Below are 21,710 nucleotides of genomic sequence, written 5' to 3' on the forward strand. Positions count from 1 at the left end.
TGAATCTCTTGTCAGTTAATATTGCTGCTTTTGTTTGCTGGACAAATTGTGGCAGGTTGTTAAACTTTGCCTGATTTTCACAACATTCAGCTGGTTTTTAACAGAAGAGAAATTAATTATTTATTTATTTTGCCATTTTATGTCAAAAAGCACAAAGTTTTTAATAGAAATGTTGAGTTATTCTACTTTTATTATTAATTTATTTATTTTGAATTAAACTGGACTCTGTCGAGCCCGGCGTCATCATTGGTTGATCACTGATTGATCACTTATTGATCACTGATTGGTCATTGGTTGATCACTGGTTGATCAAGTGATTATTGTAAAACAAAAATCCAAGACCTGGTCTGGTTTTTGCAGTTTGGTGATTTTTTGTTGTTTTCGTTCTCGTTCATAACCTGCTGGGTTTATAACTTGTTGGGTTTCTAACTTGTTGGGTTTCTAACTTGTTGGGTTTCTAACCTGCTGGGTTTCTAACCTGCTGGGTTTGTAACCTGCTGGGTTTGTAACCTGCTGGGTTTCTAATTTGTTGGGTTCGTAACCTGCTGGGTTCGTAACCTGCTGGGTTTGTAACCTGCTGGGTTTATAACCTGCTGGGTTTATAACCTGCTGGGTTTATAACCTGCTGGGTTTGTAACCTGCTGGGTTTATAACCTGCTGGGTTTATAACCTGCTGGGTTTGTAACCTGCTGGGTTTGTAACCTGCTGGTGTGACGGCAGGTCCGACGGTCCTGGAGGTCTTCAACACGCTGCTCAAACACCTGCGGATGAGCGTGGACTTCGAGCTGGGCGACGGCTCCAGGAGGAACTCCGGCAGCAGCATGTCGTCATTGCACGGCCGGGAGAGCGACGAGCGCATCGTGCAGAACGCCATCATCCAGACCATCGGTGCGGCAGAGCGCTCCTCGCCGGTTATTCAGCGGCTCTGACCCGGCTCTGACCCGGCTCTCTGCTGCCCCCTGCAGGGTTCTTTGGTGGAAACCTGCCAGATTACCAGCGAGCCGAAGTCATGATGTTCATCATGGGGAAGGTGCCGGTGTACGGGACGCCGTGCCACACCTTGGACACGGTGAAGATCGGGTGAGTCGGCCGTGATGTGGCGGCGCCCCGGGTTTCCGTGGCGGCGTCGCAGAGTCCTGCTCTTCATCATCACCTTCGTCATCCTCAGCAGAAACTTTAACAGAAACGGAGAAGAAAATAATTTTAGTTGAGCATCTGCAGACATGTAGAGACGAAACATTTTACTGCTGCAAAACAACAGAACAACAGACTCAGAGCTGTAATTAAACCAAAACTGTACAAAAATATAAATGTTTTGCATTTAAGACACACAAAAAAAAAACTTGGTCTGTAAATTTCTCCAAACGTTTTAGCTTCACCTGATTCAAAAAAAGAGAAATATCATGTTAAGCACCTTTTCCTATCTGATTATTAATTGGTTTATGGATAAACATAAATCATATCACTGAATAATAAAATATTTTCTTATTTAAAGAAATTCGGTTATTTTTTTATGTCCTAATATTGTGTAAAAAAGTGTTCAGTGCTTAAAGGAAAAATCTGCAGAATGATTTATAAAATAATTGATTAATCTTCATACCAATTGATTATTAGTGTCTGTTGCTCTGGACCCTCAGCTGATCTTTTCCACGTCGTTCAGAAAGTAAAACTCTCCTGAACGCCTCGCCGTGCCTTCAGCTTCCGGTCGCCGAGCTGGAAAAACGAACATCAAGTAAATCCATCAGAGTTTAGAGAAAGATAATCCCAAATCTAATGAACGCCGTTGGCACTCCTCTTCCTTCTCTTCCTCCTCTTCCTCCTGATCCAGACAGGCTTCCTTCCTTTAGCGCTGAGGTTGAAATCTGCAGCATGTCAACGATTCAATGCAGAATCACCTTCACATCCTCCCAGTCCACCTTTACTATTCCACCTTAATGTAGTCCAATCCAGTGAATTATCAGCATTAAAGGACCAGATGTTCTGAGTTACTGACTGGTTCTGTTTGGTTTCAGGCCTCAGGGAACCAAGAGGATCCAGACGATGCTGCTCAGTTCCCTCATCATGGTGAGAAACTGACTGAGCTCTGCGGAGCCTGCGACCACTTCCTGTCGTTCTTCTTCGTTTCCACCAGTAGCAACATTTGGCTGCTGATCATGTGACTCACTAGAAAAAAATACTGCTGAAAAAACATCCACCTGATCCTAATGCAAAAACTTACCAAAACATGTTTTTCTAAATTGACGTGTTTCTGTTGAGTTTGAGTTTTTCTATGGAGACGCAGGATGCAGCAGGATGCAGCATGCAGGATGCAGCATGCAGGGCAGGATGCAGCATGCAGGATGCAGCATGCAGGATGCAGCATGCAGGATGCAGCATGCAGGATGCAGCATGCAGGATGCAGCATGCAGGATGCAACATGCAGGATGCAGCATGCAGGATGCAGCATGCAGCATGCACACTGAAATGCAAACACAAACTGGGGAAAGCTTCATCAATGCCGACAAGCAGAAACAAAGAGAAATGCAGACATGCATGTCTCCAAAAGCTGCTGCAACACCCCTAATGCATCGCTGTGCATGCAGAAATCCAAACCCTTAACTCTGAGGGTCTCGGCTGCAGCCGCATTCAGCTGGATGCAGCTGGATGCAGCTGGATGCAGGCGGATGCAGCTGGATGCAGCCGGATGCAGGCGGATGCAGCCGGATGCAGGCGGATGCAGCTGGATGCAGGTGGATGCAGCCGGATGCAGGCGGATGCAGCCGGATGCAGGCGGATGCAGCTGGATGCAGGTGGATGCAGCCGGATGCAGCTGCATGATGCAAATCGTTTCTGCAGACAGAAACGATTTGCTCCAGCCTGTGGTGACCCAGCAGCCTGACATGGCATGACTCAGGTGGCTAAGGGCTGCTCTCCGGGTCAAAGGTTAAAGCGGGTTCATCTGTGAGGCTCCTGGAGTTGCAGAGTTCAGCTGAAAACCTGATCATGTTTAGTGAAATGTTTGGTGTTTCAGTTGATCCTGCCGTTGCTCGGTGGCGCCCCCTGCAGTAACGACTCTTTTCCCTCCTCAGGTGACCTCTGGGTTCAAGTCCAAGTCCATGTCGGCGGCGCTGCCTCCTCCCTTCCTGGACCCGCTCTTCTCCATCTCGCTGATGGAGGACAGCGAGTTGAGGCAGCTGGTCCTCGAGATCCTCCACAACATCATTGATCGCCATGACAACCGCGCCAAGCTGCGCGGCATCAGGTAGCGGCGCAGTCGGACGATCGTCCTCCTGCGCCGAGCGCCGCGTCTCACAGGTTCGTTTTCCTCCCGCAGGATCATTCCCAACGTTGCAGCTCTGAAGATCAAAAGGGAGAAAATATCCAAACAAGATATTGCGTTCATGAAAAAGGTAAAAAGTAGAAACTTTCTGCTTCACTTCAAACTATTGTCCACAGATGATTTGTAGGCTTGTTCTGAGAGAGCAGACTCTGTATCCTCTGAACTGGATTCCAGCCTGGAGGGAAAATCCCCCCTGATCTGAGATGTGCGGCTGGTTTCCGTTTAGGAATCCTGCGATTCGCTGACCCCGACAGGAAGTTCAGCCATTTCCCTCGAGACGCTGCAGCTTGATCAGGTTGACCTGTGATTCTCACACCAGCTGCAGCCTGCAGAACCGGAACCAGAACCGGTTCTGCTTTTAATGGAACCCAAATGTGACTCCTCCCACAGCGCCTGAACGCCCCGGCAGCCTTCCATCCAGAAATAACTGGACGTTTTTCATCTTTGAGCAGAAATGAGAATCTGTCAAACAGCAGCTCAAGAATTTGGCATTAAAGTTTCAAAGTGAAAAATAAGCTGTTTAAAGAATCTAAAAGAAAGATATTCTGCAGGAGGAGATCTCAGACTCGTTTGTTGATCAAACTGTTGAGGGTTTGAAATGTGAAATAACAAACAAAACGACTATAAAACAATGTTTTATGATAGTGAGGAGAGACGAACTTAAAGAGTTCCTTTTAACTCCAGAATATTGTAAAGTATGTCGTATTTGGGCTGATAAGTGACAACAGTCTTCAATATTCAACAACGCTGCGAGAATCACTGTTAAACCCTTTATTAGGAGAAATAAAAGCGCCGCGTTTCCTCGGCTGCTGCCCCTGCTGTCACCAGCAGACATTAATGTTCGCCATCCTTCACTGTCATGGAGTCGTTTCTGTCCAGCAGCCATTAAGATGCTATTAATGAGCCACCAGGAGACGTGACGCTTCATTAACACCGACGCAAACAACCCAAACAGCAGGAATTAGTCTGATCCTGATGTGTGTCGAGTCCAGAGGAGAACGGAGCAGAACCAAGATCCGTTAACGTGACCCGGATCGGATTCTTTGGGTTTTTCACCAGATCAGCGACTGAATCGTTTCTCAGGTTCTGTTCGCTTCTGGTAATATGGACCGAACAAAATGTTTCCAAAAAGCAGCCGAGGAAAACCTTTCAGAGACCGTCGGGCTTCAGGACGGTTCTGTGCATCTGCCTTTGGGTCGATACTGGGTCCATTGGGTCGATACCGGGTCCATTGGGTCGAACCGGGTTCGTTGGGTCGATACCGGGTCCGCTGGGTCGATACCGGGTCTGCTGGGTCGATACCGGGTCGTTGGGTCGATACCGGGTCCGTTGGGTCGATACCGGGTCCGTTGGGTCGATACCGGGTCTGTTGGGTCGATACCGGGTCCGTTGGGTCCGGGTCGCCTCCACTCTTTGCATTTAGCAGGTTCCATGTTTGAAGCCTGTTCTTGGTTAATGTTGCTACCGTGGATCCAGAGTTAAGTTTTCTTATTAATAGAAATGATTTTTGATTGGTTGATTGGTTGATTGATTGATTGATGGATTGATTGAACAGACTCTTGGTCTGCAGAGACATGATGCACAGCAACACGTATCGAAGCGTTTCCCACAGAGCCCACTGGTCTTAGGAACAGAATAACCTGCAGTGGCTTCATGACGGCAGCAACGTCTCTGAAATCCAGGAGGAAATAAAGGATCACAGAGTGATCACTCGGTCGGTGATCACTCTGTGATCACTAGGTCAATTATCACTCGGTCAGTGATCACTCGGTGGGTGATCACTCGGTCAGTGATCACTCTGTGATCCAGAGTGAACGAATCGTTGAACTTGGATCTTTGGGCCTTTAATGTTCTGGTCTCGGTTTCCCTCGCAGCATGGCCAGCAGCTCTACCGCCACGTCTACCTGGGCTGCAAAGAGGAAGACAACGTTCACAAGAACTTCGAGCTGCTCTTCACCACCCTGGCCGTCCTGACCATCGAACTGGCCAACGAGGAAGTGGTGATCGACCTGATCCGCCTCGCCATCGCGCTGCAGGTGACGCAGGATGTTCTCTGCTGACGGATGTTTTCCTGCAGACGGTTTTTCATTTAAAAGGTTCTAATGATGTTGCGGGTTTATGATGGAGTGACTTGATACTCCTGACATGGTGAACCAGGAAGTCCAGTAGATATAATCCACTCCTATATAACTCCTCAGGATGTTGGAAAGCAGCAGAAAGTAACATCCTTAGTACCTGCTGGTTTTTCTGTACATGCAGGTCTATATTGTGTAGCACATTTATCAACTAAACACTTGACAGCCTGCGATGAAGGTGTTAATGTCTGGCGTGTCATCAGATCCGCCACGTCATGCATTATGTAATGCTGCGTCACCCTGCAGAGAAACGTTGCACAGCTTCGTGTTGGCCTCTTGAAGCTGAAGTTGTTGCCTGGACAACAACCTGGTCTGTAAGCGTCTTCCTGCTTCCTGCAGGAAATGGCTCTGAACAACGAGGAGAACATGTCCATGTTCATCCGCTGCGGCATCATGGCGCTGGTGGCGGCGTACCTCAACTTCCTGAGTCAGATGATCGCCAACCCGCCGTTCTGTCAACACGTCAGCAAGGTGCTGGTTGCATGCAGCGTGTTTGTTTTGCTAGCGTAGCTTCCTGCTTCCTGCTGCAGCTTCACTCCCAGGCGCCTTGAGTCATAATTCTGGTGATTTGTGCCTCTTCAGGTGATCGAGCTGAGAAACATGGACGCTCCGTACCTCCTGCCTGAACACATCTTCAGAGACAAGTGTCCGTAAGTTTTCACTCTGCAGCAGATCTAAACCAGAAGGATTTGTTGTTTCCTGACCTGAGGAGTCTGAACACACGATGGAGCCGCCATGTTTGTACAGCAACTCGCCTCAGACTAAAGAAACATGAAACATGATGTCGAGTGAATCTGCTGTTAGAATTACTTTATATCATGACTCCAAACATTACAGTGAGTTTGGTTATTTTATTAAAAACAGCAGCAGTCCTCCACCTTTCCACCAGAGGGCACTAAATGGTGATCAGTTGACCTTTAATTCTGACTAAGAGGAATATAATTAACTTTTTCTCAGTGAGGAAATGAACCAGAATCTGCTGATGAGACCAGATTTAGGTTTTCGACCTTCACATCCACCTTAGCATGGCCGTCACATTCTGATGTAACGTCTTCCTGTCGTCCTCCAGCCTTCCTGAGGCTTTGAACAAAGACGACAAGCCGCTGTATTTCCAAACGGCGGGCATGGCAGAGTCCCTGGCAGGTCCAGGATACAACGTGGAGAGGTTGTCCATCCCTTACATTCCCCAGGTCACAGGTACGACGCCGCCGGCTTTAGCGCTCACAGGAAGGTTCCTGTTGGGATTGATCAGGAAAAGTATTTAAAGCCATTCAAGATGGCAAATGTCTGACATTTTAAAATGACAGAAGTAGCGATGTGTAATTACCTGTCCATATAGCAGCTGTATGGTGTGGCTGCAGAAACCCCATCCAGTGTCAACGACCGGCTGAACTTTCCTCGTCTTTCCGCTGGAATCACCCAACCTGTCACATGATTTATGACGTTGAAAATGTCTACAGAGGAGGATGTTTCCAGATCAACGTGTGTCTTATAACTTCTGCTTTTTTAAATATTGCTGGCAGTTTTTCAGAGGTTTATAAAGAATGTGGAACTGACATAATTAAAAACAAATAAAACCCTAAATATCGTCATGAACTGCAGAAAACTGTCTAAAAATGATGCACAAGACATAAACATGTTACATTAAAGTATGAAGAGTAAAACCTGAAGTGTTGGGATGAGGTGAAGCTGTATTTCTGCTCTAACTGAACCTTTCGCTCTGTTCTTGCTGCCTCGTGTTCAGTTCTTTAGTAAAAAATCATCCACAGGTGCAAGCAGACGTCCAGAGGTAAACGCTACACTAGATTATCTAGATTTAGTTTAGCTACAAAACCTTGAGACTTCCTGGTTTAGTCCCTGTAGAGACTTCCTTCCTGCCGAGGATTCGAGCGCTCTGATTGGTCCGCTGGTCAGGCTCCGCCCACATCCTTTACTATACAAAAAATGACCAGAATAAGTAAATAAATATTTATATAAAAAAAAAAAGACAAAAATAATGATCTTTTTATAACCGATCAGGACAAACTATTAAAAACTAAACCAAAACATGAGAATGAATCTGATTATGTTGTCTAATTATTTTACCTGCTTTGCGTCTGGACTCGTTGTGGTGAGTATTTCAGGATGTAGTTCATGTAAGTAGTTTGGTAGTTGGATTGTGTTTGGCACTAATCTGTTTTTATTTTAGAGTGAAATAAATCAGCCGTTTCTTTTTGGTTTAGCTACGCGACTTTCACATCACCATCTATTGAAACTGATGTACTTTATTACGTCAGGATAATAAAGTAGTTCCATCTCCGCGACGTTCACTGCGTTCAGTTTCACCCAGATGTGAGTAGAAGAGGCTGCTGCTGCTGTCGCTGGGCGCAGATCTGAGTCTGGAGGCCCGAGGAGATGAAATCAAGATGAAAATACAGAAAATCACACCATCCAAATCCACTGGGACATTTTCACGGCTTAAACTTGAATGCAGGAAAACAAACAGAAAAATTCAAAGCAATTTGGGTCAAATCTGGTTTACAGTGATTTTCTTTACCATCAGGGGGAGTTAAGTTTGCCAAATGTGGTCAAAGTTACCAAAAGCACAAAACAGAAACTGATTTCCTCCATTAGCAGATTAGCTGAAGTTTTATGTTCCTGCTGTGAAGTTTCACTGAGTTTCAGGCGAGTTTTTAGTTTTGCTTCCTGGTGTAAAATAAATGTTTCTGTTTTTAGCTTCATGTGCATTTTTATCTCCATCTGCTTTGCTTGTAGCGATATTTTCAAACTCAATACTAAGAAAGTGACCAAAACCGTTTTCAACACTGCAGTGAGATTTTCTGATGATGTTCAGAAGTGACCTGCAGTAAACGATGTTCTTCCTGTTGGAGTTTCATCCTGAGGCTTTTCTCTGCTTTCCTCTAAATGTTTAAGAGTTTAGGAAACATAAAGAGTAAATGTCAGTGAAGTAAGAGCCCGGCTTTCTTTTGGGACGACGTTCCTCGTTAGTGGCGACTGCTGAGTCATTCCTGCTCCGTTCGCAGCAAAGGTCGCCGTGACTCATCGAGGAAGTTAATTAAAACGCGCCGCGTTTCTCTCCTGTTTTCACACCTCGGCTGACCTGCTCAGTCAAACTCTGCTGCACTTTAATCTCCTCCTGCAGAACAAACAGCGGCGCTCCGGGGCAGCTTTCAGAACCTCACCGGACTCGGTTCGGCCCGGATGAATCCCATTTGTTCCCCTGTGGAAAACCGGAGCGCTCCGGCTGAACCTGAGGCTGGTTTCTAAAACAGCGTCTATAAAACCACAGCTATGAGAAAAGTTCTGGATAAACTTCTCCAGAAAGATTAGTCTGTTGCTTTCTACAAATATTTGATCATTTCAACCGATTATAAATAATTTTATCTTCAAAAATAGTTTTAACCAACAAGACAATTTTAGATACTAAAAGTCAGTTGAACTTAATTTTTATACTTTTCTAGTTTATTTATGTAAAACTTGCCTTCATCTGTTTACACAGAACTCAAAGGAAGCAATAGTTTGGAGACCCAACAGACCAGCACTCTACTGAGAAATTTAAAAGCTCGATGGTGTGGCTGGTCTGTTAGAGACGAGGAATCTGTCATTTCTGCTCCAGTTCTGACCAGCATTTTTGTTCTGAGAGGAGTTTGAATCAACAGAGCAGCTGTGAATGGAAGCAGCTAAAAGTCTAAGTTTTTAGTCTGCAGGGTTTCACTGCTTCAGTCAAAATGTTCTGGGAACAGATGATCACTGACATTTTGCTCTGCAATCATTAAATCATTCATTTGGCTCAGACACTGAGGAACAACTTGCTGCTGCAGCGAATGATCAACATGCAGAAAAAACGTTTAGAGAAACCACTTTGTTTGCTAACGGCGTCCATTTTGTTCAGACTGACTTTTTCCAATTTAAAATGTTGGTTCAGTTCATCCAAACGATTCATCACCTCCATATATGGACTGTTTTAGAAATGCTCTCTCAGTGTTGAGTCATTATGGCAGAAGATGTTTTAAAAATATTGCCGACGCAGCGGTTTGCTGATGCGACTGTCTGTTGTTGCAGATGAAGACCGTATGAACCGCAGGAAGAGTTTTGTGGACGCCATCTCCCTCCAGGTGGACATCATTTCCAACAGCCTGCCAGACAAGGTCTGACTCATTTCACAAAGTCTCTCATGAAAAGATTAAAAACGACTTTTAAAGCTGATTCATGTGAAAAGTTCCCACTGAATCACATTGTCTGGGTTTCTCCCTTCAGCAGTCGGAGCTGGCTGAGGAGATTACGTTCGAGACTCTGAAGAAGGCCATCGGTGAGATCATCCAGCTCCTCCGTCATCACAGAAACTAATTCTGTTCATTTTATACGTTGTGACAAACTCATATCACAACCCTTCTGTTTGGACTCATGTCTCCACTTCCACTGATGTTCCTGAGGTTTTGTGAGCATTTATTTCCAAACAACCTGCTGCTTCACAGTTTCTCTGACCTTCGATAAATGTGGGTTCATTAGTTTCAGGTTAGCTAACAGAACCTGATGGCTGCTTTTCCCCATGAATGTTACGGTTGAACTCATTACTCAGTCGATATTTCTGCTGTTTCTATTTCACCAAATTGTGTTGAGTCAGAACCCGACGTGTCGTTTTCTGGTCTCACGCAGATACGACCGGCTTGGAGGAGCAGGAGAGGGAGAAGAGGCGTCAGGTGATGGAGAAGTTCCAGAAAGCTCCGTTTGAGGAGATCGCTGCTCACTGCGAGTCCAAGGTGGGAAACCGGGACGGTTAACAGAACCTGAACAGAACCTGAACATGTTGTTTGGTGATGGAGAACCGGGTCCGAAAGCGTCTCCTGACTCTCCTTCCTTCCTGCAGGCCAACTTGCTCCAGGACCGCCTGGCTCAGATCTTTGAGCTCACCATCCGGTAAGTCTTGGTTGAGATCAGGATCTGCAGCATGAAGCCACATTTCAGGATCCCAGAGACCATTTTGATCATTCAGCACCAAATATTAGTGAATACGCCAAAGATATGTTGGTCAACGTAAACTAACGAGAACGATGAAGAATTTAGATATTCTTCATGTTCATATTTATTAACCTTTTGAACTGAAGTTATTTATGATGAACTTCATGTTCCTCCCATTTAAACCTGTCAGCAAAACAGCAAAAGTTTTGACTAAAGGCCAAAGTCGGTTCAGTGATTAACGTTTAAATGTCTCCTTCTGTTGATTCTCCATTACCCATCAATGTAAACATAACCACAATGTTTATTTAATTTGGCACCTAAAAATTAACCACAGTATTAAAAGCTGAAACTATTATCATAACTAATTAAAACTAAACAGCATTTAAATAAAAACAACAAATAAAGATCACCAATCGCACTTTAAAAACCAATTAAACCTCATTTTTATGACAAAAGTCATTAAAAAATGAAAGTAAGAGTCAGAAACTGATTCCCTGGTGATAAACCAGTGAAACCAGTTTGGATGTTTTCTCCTGATGATGATGATGATGATGATGATGATGATGATGATGATGATGCGTGTTTCCCCGGCAGGCCGCCGCCCAGCCCGTCCGGCGTGGTTTCCATCTCGGCGGGTCACACCCAGCATCCGTCCATTCCCGTCTACGAGATGAAGTTCCCGGATCTGTGCGTCTACTGAGCCGCTTGGACGTCAACGAGGGCAACCTCCGCTTTTCCTCCAATCAGCACGCCGCCAGGCGGCAGGGAGCCAATCAGAGACTCGGACATGCGGCGGGCTGAACCGGCCGCACGTCGTTTCTCCGATTCACGTCCCTGAACCCAACGGTCAAATACAACAAAACCAGAACAATGCAAACCGCTTTACGCTCCTTGTTGATGTCGATGCTTAAGCTTCACGCTGTGTAGAAAAACTAAACGATCCTGTTGGATCCAAACCGCCTGCAGGTTTTACCAGCTGATCGATCGTCTGTGTTGACTCAGAAAAACACGAAAAGCAATCAGTTCAAACGGCTCATGGTTGGTGAAACGGATCCAGCTTTTATTCCTGAAGCTTTTTAAGGATTTGAAGATGAACAAAATCAGAACTTTTACAATGATTCTTGGATTAAAATTTGGCCAAATTTGAAATGTTAGTATTTGTTCAATCCAGGAAGTCGGTGAAATGGGATTTTGTCTGGCAGATTTTCCAGGAATAACTTAGAAATAAACTCAATTAGTTCATTTTTCTGAAGCAAAGTCGAGAACAAAATGATAAAAATGTTCAGTTTTAAAATGACATGCAAGTATAATGAATATAGTGATGTTAAAATGAATGTAATTCCAGTTTAAATCTGCCCTCTGTGTTCAGACACAAAACAGCCACTAGAAGTGTTGGTGTGAAATCCCTTCATATTTAGGTTTTTAAGGATAAAATAAAACCTTTACATATTTCACTGGTGAAATATGATGAAATATTTTAGGTCTGATGGAAGAAATATGTCTTTGGATTTTAATGTTTGACCAAAATAAGCAGAAAAGCTTCAACATTTTGCATCATTAAGCAGAATTATCAAGAATTACAGATTTTATTAACCTGGAAATAAAAATCCAATATGGCTGCCACGTATTTAACCAAGTGGAAGCCATCATTCATTTTTTTCCACCCATCGCCATCATGCAGTTCAGCACAGGAACCACAGGGGGCAGCGCATCACTATTTACGGACTTAAAGCTTTAGCTTGGTGGCTACTGCCTGACCAGCTAACTGGCTAATGATGCTACGGCTCTACCGAAGCGTTTACTTCTAGTTCTCGGTTCACCAGGCGAGTTGGGATTAAAACATCTGGATTATTTCCAGATTATAAAATGTGATCAACCCTTTAAATCAAAGATGCATCGATATTCCTGGATCTTCTTACAGCTGGTTTAAAACGCTGGAAAATCTTAGAGGTTGTTGTCATGGCTGCTAAACCCAAGAGTGTAAAGTTTTTCGAAGTGGGTCGGTTCTGAGTGTGGAGGTTCCTGAGGTTCTGGTCGGGCTGCAGCTGGTTCTGGTTACCAGAACATTCCTCTGGTCTGATCAGACATGAGCAATCGATCCGGGGCGCATCCAGCTGGATCAGAACCGAATCGTTTCTGGTGGTTCTGTACGTTGAGCTCGGATTCCTGAACAGTGAAATTTGATGGTTTTTATTCACCAACCTGAGCCTGTTAAAGCATTGGATTCATTACTTTAACTAGACCCATACCAGCAGAACATCTGTGGGAACGTATTCAGAACGAACCGCTGAGTTCGGGTCCAAAAGATGGAAACGGATTAACATGGGAGTTCCTGAAGGTGCAATACCAACCATGACCACTAGGGGTGGGAGCCCTTATTGACTAAAGTTAAAGCAAATGAACTGACAGGTTAATTAATATTAAAGTTAATCCAGTTTAGTTTCTGAATTAAATCTATAGTGAATATTTTTCAGTGTTTCTCGACGTTCAGCCTGGTTCTTCTCCACCAGAGGATTTCCAGAATCTAAAGTTCTGGGCGGTTTTTACCTGAGATCCCAGAACTTCAGGTTCGGTTTGTAATCTGAGGTTCTGGTCGAGGACGGGCTGCTGTCCGGCTGCCAAGAGTTTGATCACAAAGCATCGACATCAGTCTAGTAATATTAATTAGTAATAATTGATCTGTGCAGGTTCGGATCGTCCACCAGCGTCTGTACAGAAACCTGATCCAAAGCATTCAGATCCAACTGGAGCAAACTGAGCCGTTTGTGAAACCCGATCCGTCCAGAACCCGACGGTTTACCGCCTGGCCGGGTCCGGCCCGGTCCGGTCCGGTCCGGTCCGGTGACTGGCTGGTTTGAGACGTGGCTGGAAACGTGATGAATGTTGCTGACTCAGCAGATGGTATATTTTTGTACATTTCATGCTTCAGTTGCTGCCTGGTAGATTTCAGACATATCATTGAAAAAAATGCTGAATCATTGAAAAAATGCTGAATCACCGTTTCTTGTTGTTTGTCGTCGCTTAGCAACTGAATCCAATCACGAGTCTGTCTCTAATCGTAGCGATTATTTTGATGAAAATTAGCTCTTATAGATTTTTAATTTCGGTCTAAACATTTTATTTAATTGGTGTTTTGGTCAGAAATCACCAGCAGACCCCCCGGCCCCCCACCGGGGTTCAGATCACTCTTTGCTTTTTGCACATAAAGTTTGTCAGTATTAGTTGCTGAGTGGAGGAGAGATCAGCTCTGTCAAACCCAAATGGATCGCGGTTCCCCTTGTTTGCACTTAAAACTGTTCTGAGGCACAAAAACGGTACGAATGGAAAAGTTTTTACTCTGAATGTTCAGCTGGTCGACCTCGAGGCCCGATTGGACCGGCCTCACTGCGGGACGCCGCCGGGATGGCGCCGCCTCGTTTCATGGTCTGGTGCAGCCGTCTGTGTTCTTGTTGTAGAGAAACGTCTCGTCTCTGTTCACCTTCAGAGTTGTTAATCAGTGAGTTATGACCACTAGGTGGCGCCGAGGCTCAGCTCTTCCTGCAGGTTCAGGAAATGATGTCGTTTTGGTTCAGGGCTCTAAGCTGACGGTGGATGTTTGGGTTTTCTCTTCTCGTTTCCTGAGCTGCAGCAGAGCCTCGGCGTTTCCATCACGTCTCACAATGTGTTGAAATTTAAGATTCAAATTAAAAGTTTCTATTGAAGCATTTCAGTCGCAGTGTTTTCTGTGGTTGGTTTAGTTTTCTTCCTCCTCTTCCTCCCCCGGTCTGTCCGCCGGGACTCGGTTTTGGTTCTGAATCCCACCGACCGTCTGCAGCTCTCTGGTCTCGGCTCCAGATGGTCCAGCAGGAGTCGGGATTCATTACATCAGAACTTTCATCACTGCAAACAATAAAACAGTAAAAATGATTCCAGCATAAAGGAGATTTTATCTCCCAGTGCAGGTGAAGCTCAAGCTGCTTGTCAGTTCTTCACTAATGGAACATCAGAAACTGGACCGAAGAGGTTTGCTGCCCTGAACCCGAGCAGTCGGCCCTGAGCTGCTCCACTCTGACCTGTCTGAATCCTGAGCAGAACTCGTCTCGGACCGGCTGGGTTTGCTCTCCTCACCGGACCGGGCCGGTTCCGTCGGGGGCCTGTCGGCTGGGCGGCGCCGAGCCGCTGCAGCGCTGCGACGGCAGGATGTGGTTGAAGTGCGCTGCAGCCATGCACCGCGCTGTGGTTTTGTCGCACACAGTGACCCCCTGACCTGCAGGCGGAAACGGCGACGATTCAGATTCTGGACGACGTCGGATGGAACTCAAAATGTCCTGATGGACAAAATGTTTTCACAGCAAACATCCTGTGAAATATTAAAGTTCACCAGAAATAAAGTTTTTCCTGTAAGAGAATCCTCTGAACTCCTGAGGTTCTGGTTCTGGTTCTGGTTCTGGGTTCATAGCAGGAAAGAACCTGCACTTCTTATAACAGCATTAAACTGAAAGGATTCTTTAGGTCCAGTTTAATGATGTCTGACTTTGCAGAAAGGAACCGGTTGGTCCTGGGTTGAACTCACTAAACGCAGCCTGTGGGGTCAAAGGTCACACGTTACAGAAAGCAGGTTCCAGGCTCAAAACTGCAACGATGCAGAAAAGAAAAACAGTTTAAAGGCATTTTATAAACCTGAAAGAAACCTGGGAGTTTCTGCAAACTGAGAGAAAAAATGCAATAGAAACCTGTCAAAGCAGCGATGCATTCTGGGAAAAAAAAACTTTACTGAAGCTGACCTGTTGCTTCCCAACAAGCTTCATCAAAGTGACCTCTAAATACTTTTATTTTGAAACAGGTCTGCCTCCCTGTGTTGTAAGCAAGCAGCTGCATTACAACGTTTCACCAGCAGCTTCTGATTTATGCTGAATATGAAAAACTCGGACGGTAAACTGACTCACATCGCGGTTTGTTGCGGCTCTTGCAGGAAATGTGAGCGTTGAGCTTCCTGTCGGCGCGGCAGCCCAGGGATCCGACCTGCTTCAGGCAGCAGCGATGGAAGAAGCAACATCAGATGAGGGAAACAGAAAAATGATGAAAATGTTAACCTGAGAACATATGTGCTTCCAAAAACATCAGAAATACAGAAAAAAACCAGGAACAAGAAATGGGTTAAAAGACACCAACTAGATTTGATTTTTAATTTAATGTTTCTGCATTTAAGAATCAATTTTTCAACTTTTAACAAACATTGAGCAATTTCAAATAAAAGGCAGAAAAATCAAAATCAGTAAAATATTGAATAAATGAATTTAATTTTATCTATTTTTGAAGGCACTCTGAGGTGGGATTTATTAAATAAATTCCCATGAGGCCGTGCGGACCTGTCCAGCTGGTCCAGAGGAAGTCCCGCCCCTTCCTGTCCGCAGTAGCAGCCGTACATCTGCTCCCTGCGGCTCCGCCCACCGCCGCTGCTGTACACGCTGAAGGAGGAGGAGCTGCATTCTGATTGGACGAGACATTCAGCAGCTCATGTGTTAAACGCCTCACCGCCAGCGTCCTGAGGTCGGAGCTGCGGCTCACCTCGGCCGCCCGGCTGCTGGATGTCGGTCAGACTGACGGCCTCCAGCAGAGACCAGGCGAAGAACAGCACCGCCCTCTTTGGACCTGGCTCCGCCCTCTTTGGACCTGGCTCCGCCCTAATGACAAAGCAGCATTTTGAGACCTTTAAATGATTGTCCTCAGTTAACTCTGTACTTCTAACTTTGTAGCTGGCAGCCATCTTGGTAGGCATATGGAACTGTCATGGCAGTTGGAATAGAATTATGGTTCATCTAAGTCTTGTGTGCGCTGCCTACCAAGATGGCGGTTCAGTGACTTCAGGTTCACTTCTGGTTTTATGTATGAAACCCTGAGCTGCGTCCTGTTTGACAGCCGTACCGTCTTCGTCCTCCTCTTCTTCCTCCTCCTCCTTTTCCTCCTCCTGTGTTGTGTTTCATGTCATAAAAACAAATCAAGCTCATTGAAAATAGAAGGAAAAATAGGAGCAAACTTCTACCCAAAAATTCTTCTAGGGTTTTTTTTGGAAAATTTTCAACTTGAAACTCAGAAATTTCAGCTTTTTCAAATTGTAAAGATTTTTTAAAGACTTTGGAAAATCTGGAAAAAAAAGTTTTCAAGCAAATTTTAAACATTCTAAATTTCTGAGATTAATCTCAGATGTTTTGGTGATAATTTACTCCTTTGTTTTTCTATCTACATTTTCCTTATTATGCCGTTTGCAATATTATAGAACAGCAGTGCGTCTGTGTAGGTGAAATTACCCTCCAGGCCACTAGGGGGAGTCTAGTGTGGCTAAAATCACATCTGTCAACATGCTGCAGCTCAGTACAGTGACAGACTGAGTCCTGTTAAATCAGGCATGCTGTCATTATTTAGGTCAAATCCTGTAAATTTGGTTGCTGACTCCCCCTAGTGGTCTGGAGGACTGAAGGAAGTTTGCAGAATTTTCCCCTTTTTCTTCCATTTCCTGCAGTATTATTTGTTTTGGAGTTTTTATCCTTCATGTGTTTTGCAGCCGTTGACAGATTTATCTTCCTGAACAATCGAACATCATGATCTGATCCTCAGCGCGTCTACAGAAGAAACAGGAAGTACTAGTGACCCTGAGATGACCTCTGAGATGACCTCTGACCTGCTTCCTCCTCTGAAGGTGCAGCTGGAGCGAATGTTAAGCTCATTCACTGCTGGCAGCATATTAAAGTTTCTCCTGATGAGTGCCAGGATTCCCGGAGCCTCAGGGCGTCGTTACAGACGCAGTGGAGAGGAAAACCGTTTCTCCACCTGCTGCAGGTTTTCATCAGGGAAACGGCGCCGATGACCCGGCAGTCAGAACCTGATTTTATGAAGCTGCAGTCAGAACCTGCAGATTGTGCTGGACATGATGGGAAAAGTAAATCTCAGCTCACTTTATTCCATATCCAGACTGAGTTTCAGTGATGAACCAAGTCGGACATTACATCAAATGTTTATCATCAAATGTTTATCATCAGATGTTTATCATCAAATGTTTATCATCAGATGTTTATCATCAAATGTTTATCATCAGATGTTTATCATCAAATGTTTATCATCAAATGTTTATCATCAGATGTTTATCATCAAATGTTTATCATCAAATGTTTATCATCAAATGTTTATCATCAGATGTTTATCATCAGATGTTTATCATCAAATGTTTATCATCAAATGTTTATCATCAGATGTTTATCATCAAATGTTTATAATCAAATGTTTATCATCAATGTTTATCATCAAATGTTTATCATCAAATGTTTATCATCAAATATGTAACTGAAGCAACTGTATTTTTATTTGCATGGTTTTTCAGTGGTTTGAGCATTTTGTTTACCGGCTCCATCCAGCAGCGAGTTCCTCTGAGATGCTGTGCTGAGACCCGACGGCGCGGCGCCAGCAGCATTATGGGATGTCTGATCCATCCCATAATAAACACCAGCAGGGCTCCATGGAGACGGCGGCCCGTGGGGGTCGCTCTTTCATGGACCCACTGGACCTGATCTGCAGCAGATCCAGAACATTTCAGTTTAAACAGTGGGAAACGTTCATCATCCTGAGCAGGGGAGCTCCTCTGGGCTGTGTGCTTAGCCCCGCCCCTTTCACACTTCAGACCAATCACCGCTCAAACGAGGCGACGATCCGGTTCTGAACACCAACACAACAAGACTATTGTTGTTTGACCAGCCTCCTAAAAATGGTGAGGAAATGGAGGCTGTTGACGGCAACAGAAAACCTGAGATCAGCTGTTAGCGCCTCCTGGAGAGGAAAAGAATCACTGCAGCTTTTCATTCAAACTCAGAAACAAACATTTCACTTTTACTTCTGAGCATTTCTGACCCAATCAGGAGGATTTAGAAAAACTTTAACGAACATCTGTAACAAACACGTTAGCATGAGCCTCATAAAAACATGTAACATGAAAACGCTGCAGGAATCAGTAACAATGATCCATCTAATGAAGGACAGACTGGTTTCCATGTTTTATCTGGCTCACCAGGACCCGATGGACCCGATGGACCCGATGGACCCGATGGACCGATGGACCCGATGGACCCGATGGACCCGATGGACTGACTTTTGCAGGACTCTGGGTCGTCGGGTCTTCAGCTCGGTCCTCCCAGTCCATTTCTTCTTCTTCTGCCTCTTCAAGGCCTGGAGATGCAGAGATTGGAAACGTCTGAGGCAAGTGAGTCACTGAGTGGAAGAGAAATGAGTTCTGGTGCCAGGAAATCTGTGGGACCATCAGGTCCAAATGGAAAAAGACCCAGAAAATAAAACCAGGAGCTTTAAACCATCAGAGATCAAACTGGAGTTTCTGCTGCCGTTTCCTCCGACTCTGCAGGAAAAGATTCACATGCAGCGAAACTTCAGTATTAAAACAGATTCGGTTCAGAGAAGCAGGAAAAACGTTTTCAGTTCAAATCCGGTTCTGTTGCACGGCGCCGTTCCTCTGATCCTACCAGGACGGGTCCGGAGGACGGGTGGTTCTGGTGGTTCTGTTGGTTCTGTTTTGGTGGTTCTGATGGTTCTGGTGGTTCTGTTCTGGTGGTTCTGATGGTTCTTGTGGTTCTGTTGGTTCTGGTGGTTCTGTTCTGGTGGTTCTGTTCTGGTGGTTCTGATGGTTCTGGTGGTTCTGATGGTTCTGGTGGTTCTGTTGGTTTTGGTGGTTCTGTTTCTGGTGGTTCTGTTGGTTCTGTTTGGTTCTGATGGTTCTGATGGTTCTGGTGGTTCTGTTTGGTTCTGTTGGTTCTGGTGGTTCTGTTTGGTTCTGGTGGTTCTGTTGGTTCTGGTGGTTCTGTTGGTTCTGTTTTGGTGGTTCTGATGGTTCTGGTGGTTCTGTTGGTTCTGTTCTGGTGGTCTGGTGGTTCTGATGGTTCTGTTGGGTTCTGATGGTTCTGTGTTGGTTGGTGGTTCTGATGGTTCTGGTGGTTCTGTTGGTTCTGGTGGTTCTGATGGTTCTGGTGGTTCTGATGGTTCTGGTGGTTCTGTGGTTTTGGTGGTTCTGATGGTTCTGGTGGTGATGGTTCTGGTGGTTCTTGGTTTTGGTGGTTCTGATGGTTCTGGTGGTTCTGATGGTTCTGGTGGTTCTGTTGGTTCTGGTGGTTTCTGTTGGTTCTGGTGGTTCTGATGGTTCTGGTGGTTCTGTGGTTTTGGTGGTTCTGTTTGATGGTTCTGGTGGTTCTGTTGGTTCTGGTGGTTCTGATGGTTCTGGTGGTTCTGATGGTTCTGGTGGTTCTGATGGTTCTGGTGGTTCTGTTGGTTCTGGTGGTTCTGATGTTCTGGTGGTTCTGATGGTTCTGGTGGTTCTGTTTTGATGGTTCTGGTGGTTCTGATGGTTCTGATGGTTCTGATGGTTCTGGTGGTTCTGTGGTTCTGTTGGTTCTGGTGGTTCTGATGGTTCTGGTGGTTCTGTTGGTTCTGGTGGTTCTGTTGGTTTGGTGGTTCTGATGGTTCTGGTGGTTCTGATGGTTCTGGTGGTTCTGATGGTTCTGGTGGTTCTGTTGGTTCTGTGGTTCTGATGGTTCTGGTGGTTCTGATGGTTCTGGTGGTTCTGTTGGTTTTGGTGTTCTGTTTTGATGGTTCTGGTGGTTCTGTTGGTTCTGGTGGTTCTGATGGTTCTGGTGGTTCTGATGGTTCTGTTGGTTCTGTTGGTTTTGGTGGTTCTGTTTTGATGGTTCTGGTGGTTCTGTTGGTTCTGGTGGTTCTGATGGTTCTGGTGGTTCTGATGGTTCTGGTGGTCTGATGGTTCTGGTGGTTCTGTTGGTTCTGGTGGTCTGATGGTTCTGGTGGTTCTGTGGTTCTGGTGGTTCTGATGGTTCTGTTTGGTTTGGTGGTTCTGTTGGTTCTGTGTTCTGATGGTTCTCTGTGGTTCTGATGGTTCTGGTGGTTCTGATGGTTTCTGGTGGTTCTGTTGGTTCTGGTGGTTCTGATGGTTCTGGTGGTTCTGATGGTTCTGATGGTTCTGATGGTTCTGTTGGTTCTGGTGGTTCTGTTGGTTCTGTTGGTTCTGGTGGTTCTGATGGTTCTGATGGTTCTGTTGGTTCTGGTGGTTCTGATGGTTCTGATGGTTCTGTTGGTTCTGGTGGTTCTGATGGTTCTGTTGGTTTGGTGGTTCTGGTTTGATGGTTCTGATGGTTCTGATGGTTCTGGTGGTTCTGATGGTTCTGTTGTTCTGTGGTTCTGATGGTTCTGTTGGTTCTGTTGGTTCTGGTGGTTCTGATGGTTCTGTTGGTTCTGATGGTTCTGGTGGTTCTGTTGGTTCTGTTGGTTCTGTGGTTCTGATGGTTCTGTTGGTTCTGATGGTTCTGGTTCTGATGGTTCTGTTGTTCTGTTGGTTCTGATGGTTCTGGTGGTTCTGCTGGTTCTGTTGGTTCTGATGGTTCTGATGGTTCTGTTGGTTCTGTTGGTTCTGATGGTTCTGGTGGTTCTGTTGGTTCTGGTGGTTCTGTTGGTTCTGATGGTTCTGTTGGTTCTGGTGGTTCTGATGGTTCTGTTGGTTCTGTTGGTTCTGGTGGTTCTGATGGTTCTGTTGGTTCTGATGGTTCTGGTGGTTCTGATGGTTCTGTGGTTCTGTGGTTCTGATGGTTCTGTTGGTTCTGGTGGTTCTGATGGTTCTGTTGGTTCTGTTGGTTCTGTTGGTTCTGGTGGTTCTGATGGTTCTGTTGGTTCTGGTGGTTCTGATGGTTCTGTTGGTTCTGTTGGTTCTGATGGTTCTGGTGGTTCTGATGGTTCTGGTGGTTCTGATGGTTCTGGTGGTTCTGATGGTTCTGTTGGTTCTGTTGGTTCTGATGGTTCTGGTGGTTCTGATGGTTCTGGTGGTTTTCTGGTGGTCCAGTGATGAATTCTCCGTCCAACCCAGCCGGATTCCTTTGGGTTTCCACAGTACCGATCATGGCCCGGTCCGGTTCTGACGGTAATATTTGATACAGAACCAAAAAATCAACATAAATGATCAGATCTGTGCTGCAGTCCAGTTGCCATAGAAACCTGTAGCTCAGCTCAATCAATAATCTAAAATTTGTTTAATATTTAATATTTAATATGTTTGTTCAATACTTTGGTCAGTTTTGTCGTTTAATGCTCATTAAATGAAGCTGGTTTGGTTATTTTTGTCATTTCATTTCATTAATACATTCCATCATGTTTTCCTACAACAATAATAATTTATTATGTAAATTATGGGTAAATATACATAAATACACAAATAATGAGACGCTAAACTCAAGTTAAAACAACTGATTTCCTCTCAAACAGAA

General features: G+C 45.1%; 1 protein-coding gene across 1 annotated transcript in view; it reads left to right on the forward strand.

The window, feature by feature from the left end:
* The window catches only part of LOC129352691 (protein EFR3 homolog A-like), a 57,745-nt gene extending 43,631 nt beyond the window's left edge, over positions 1-14,114 (forward strand). Inside the window, 14 exon segments of the mRNA XM_055021804.1 lie at positions 721-888; positions 966-1,080; positions 2,013-2,064; positions 3,069-3,241; positions 3,314-3,389; positions 5,194-5,355; positions 5,794-5,925; positions 6,037-6,104; positions 6,524-6,651; positions 9,517-9,602; positions 9,712-9,763; positions 10,111-10,214; positions 10,322-10,371; positions 11,008-14,114. Of these exon segments, the coding sequence (XP_054877779.1) occupies positions 721-888; positions 966-1,080; positions 2,013-2,064; positions 3,069-3,241; positions 3,314-3,389; positions 5,194-5,355; positions 5,794-5,925; positions 6,037-6,104; positions 6,524-6,651; positions 9,517-9,602; positions 9,712-9,763; positions 10,111-10,214; positions 10,322-10,371; positions 11,008-11,113 (1,472 nt within the window). The 3' untranslated portion in view covers positions 11,114-14,114.
* The last annotated feature ends 7,596 nt before the right edge of the window (positions 14,115-21,710 follow it).

This window comes from Poeciliopsis prolifica, unplaced genomic scaffold (genome assembly GCF_027474105.1).
Source record: "Poeciliopsis prolifica strain line A6 unplaced genomic scaffold, Auburn_PproV2 SCAFFOLD079, whole genome shotgun sequence".
In the NCBI taxonomy this organism is placed as follows: Eukaryota; Metazoa; Chordata; class Actinopteri; order Cyprinodontiformes; family Poeciliidae; genus Poeciliopsis; species Poeciliopsis prolifica.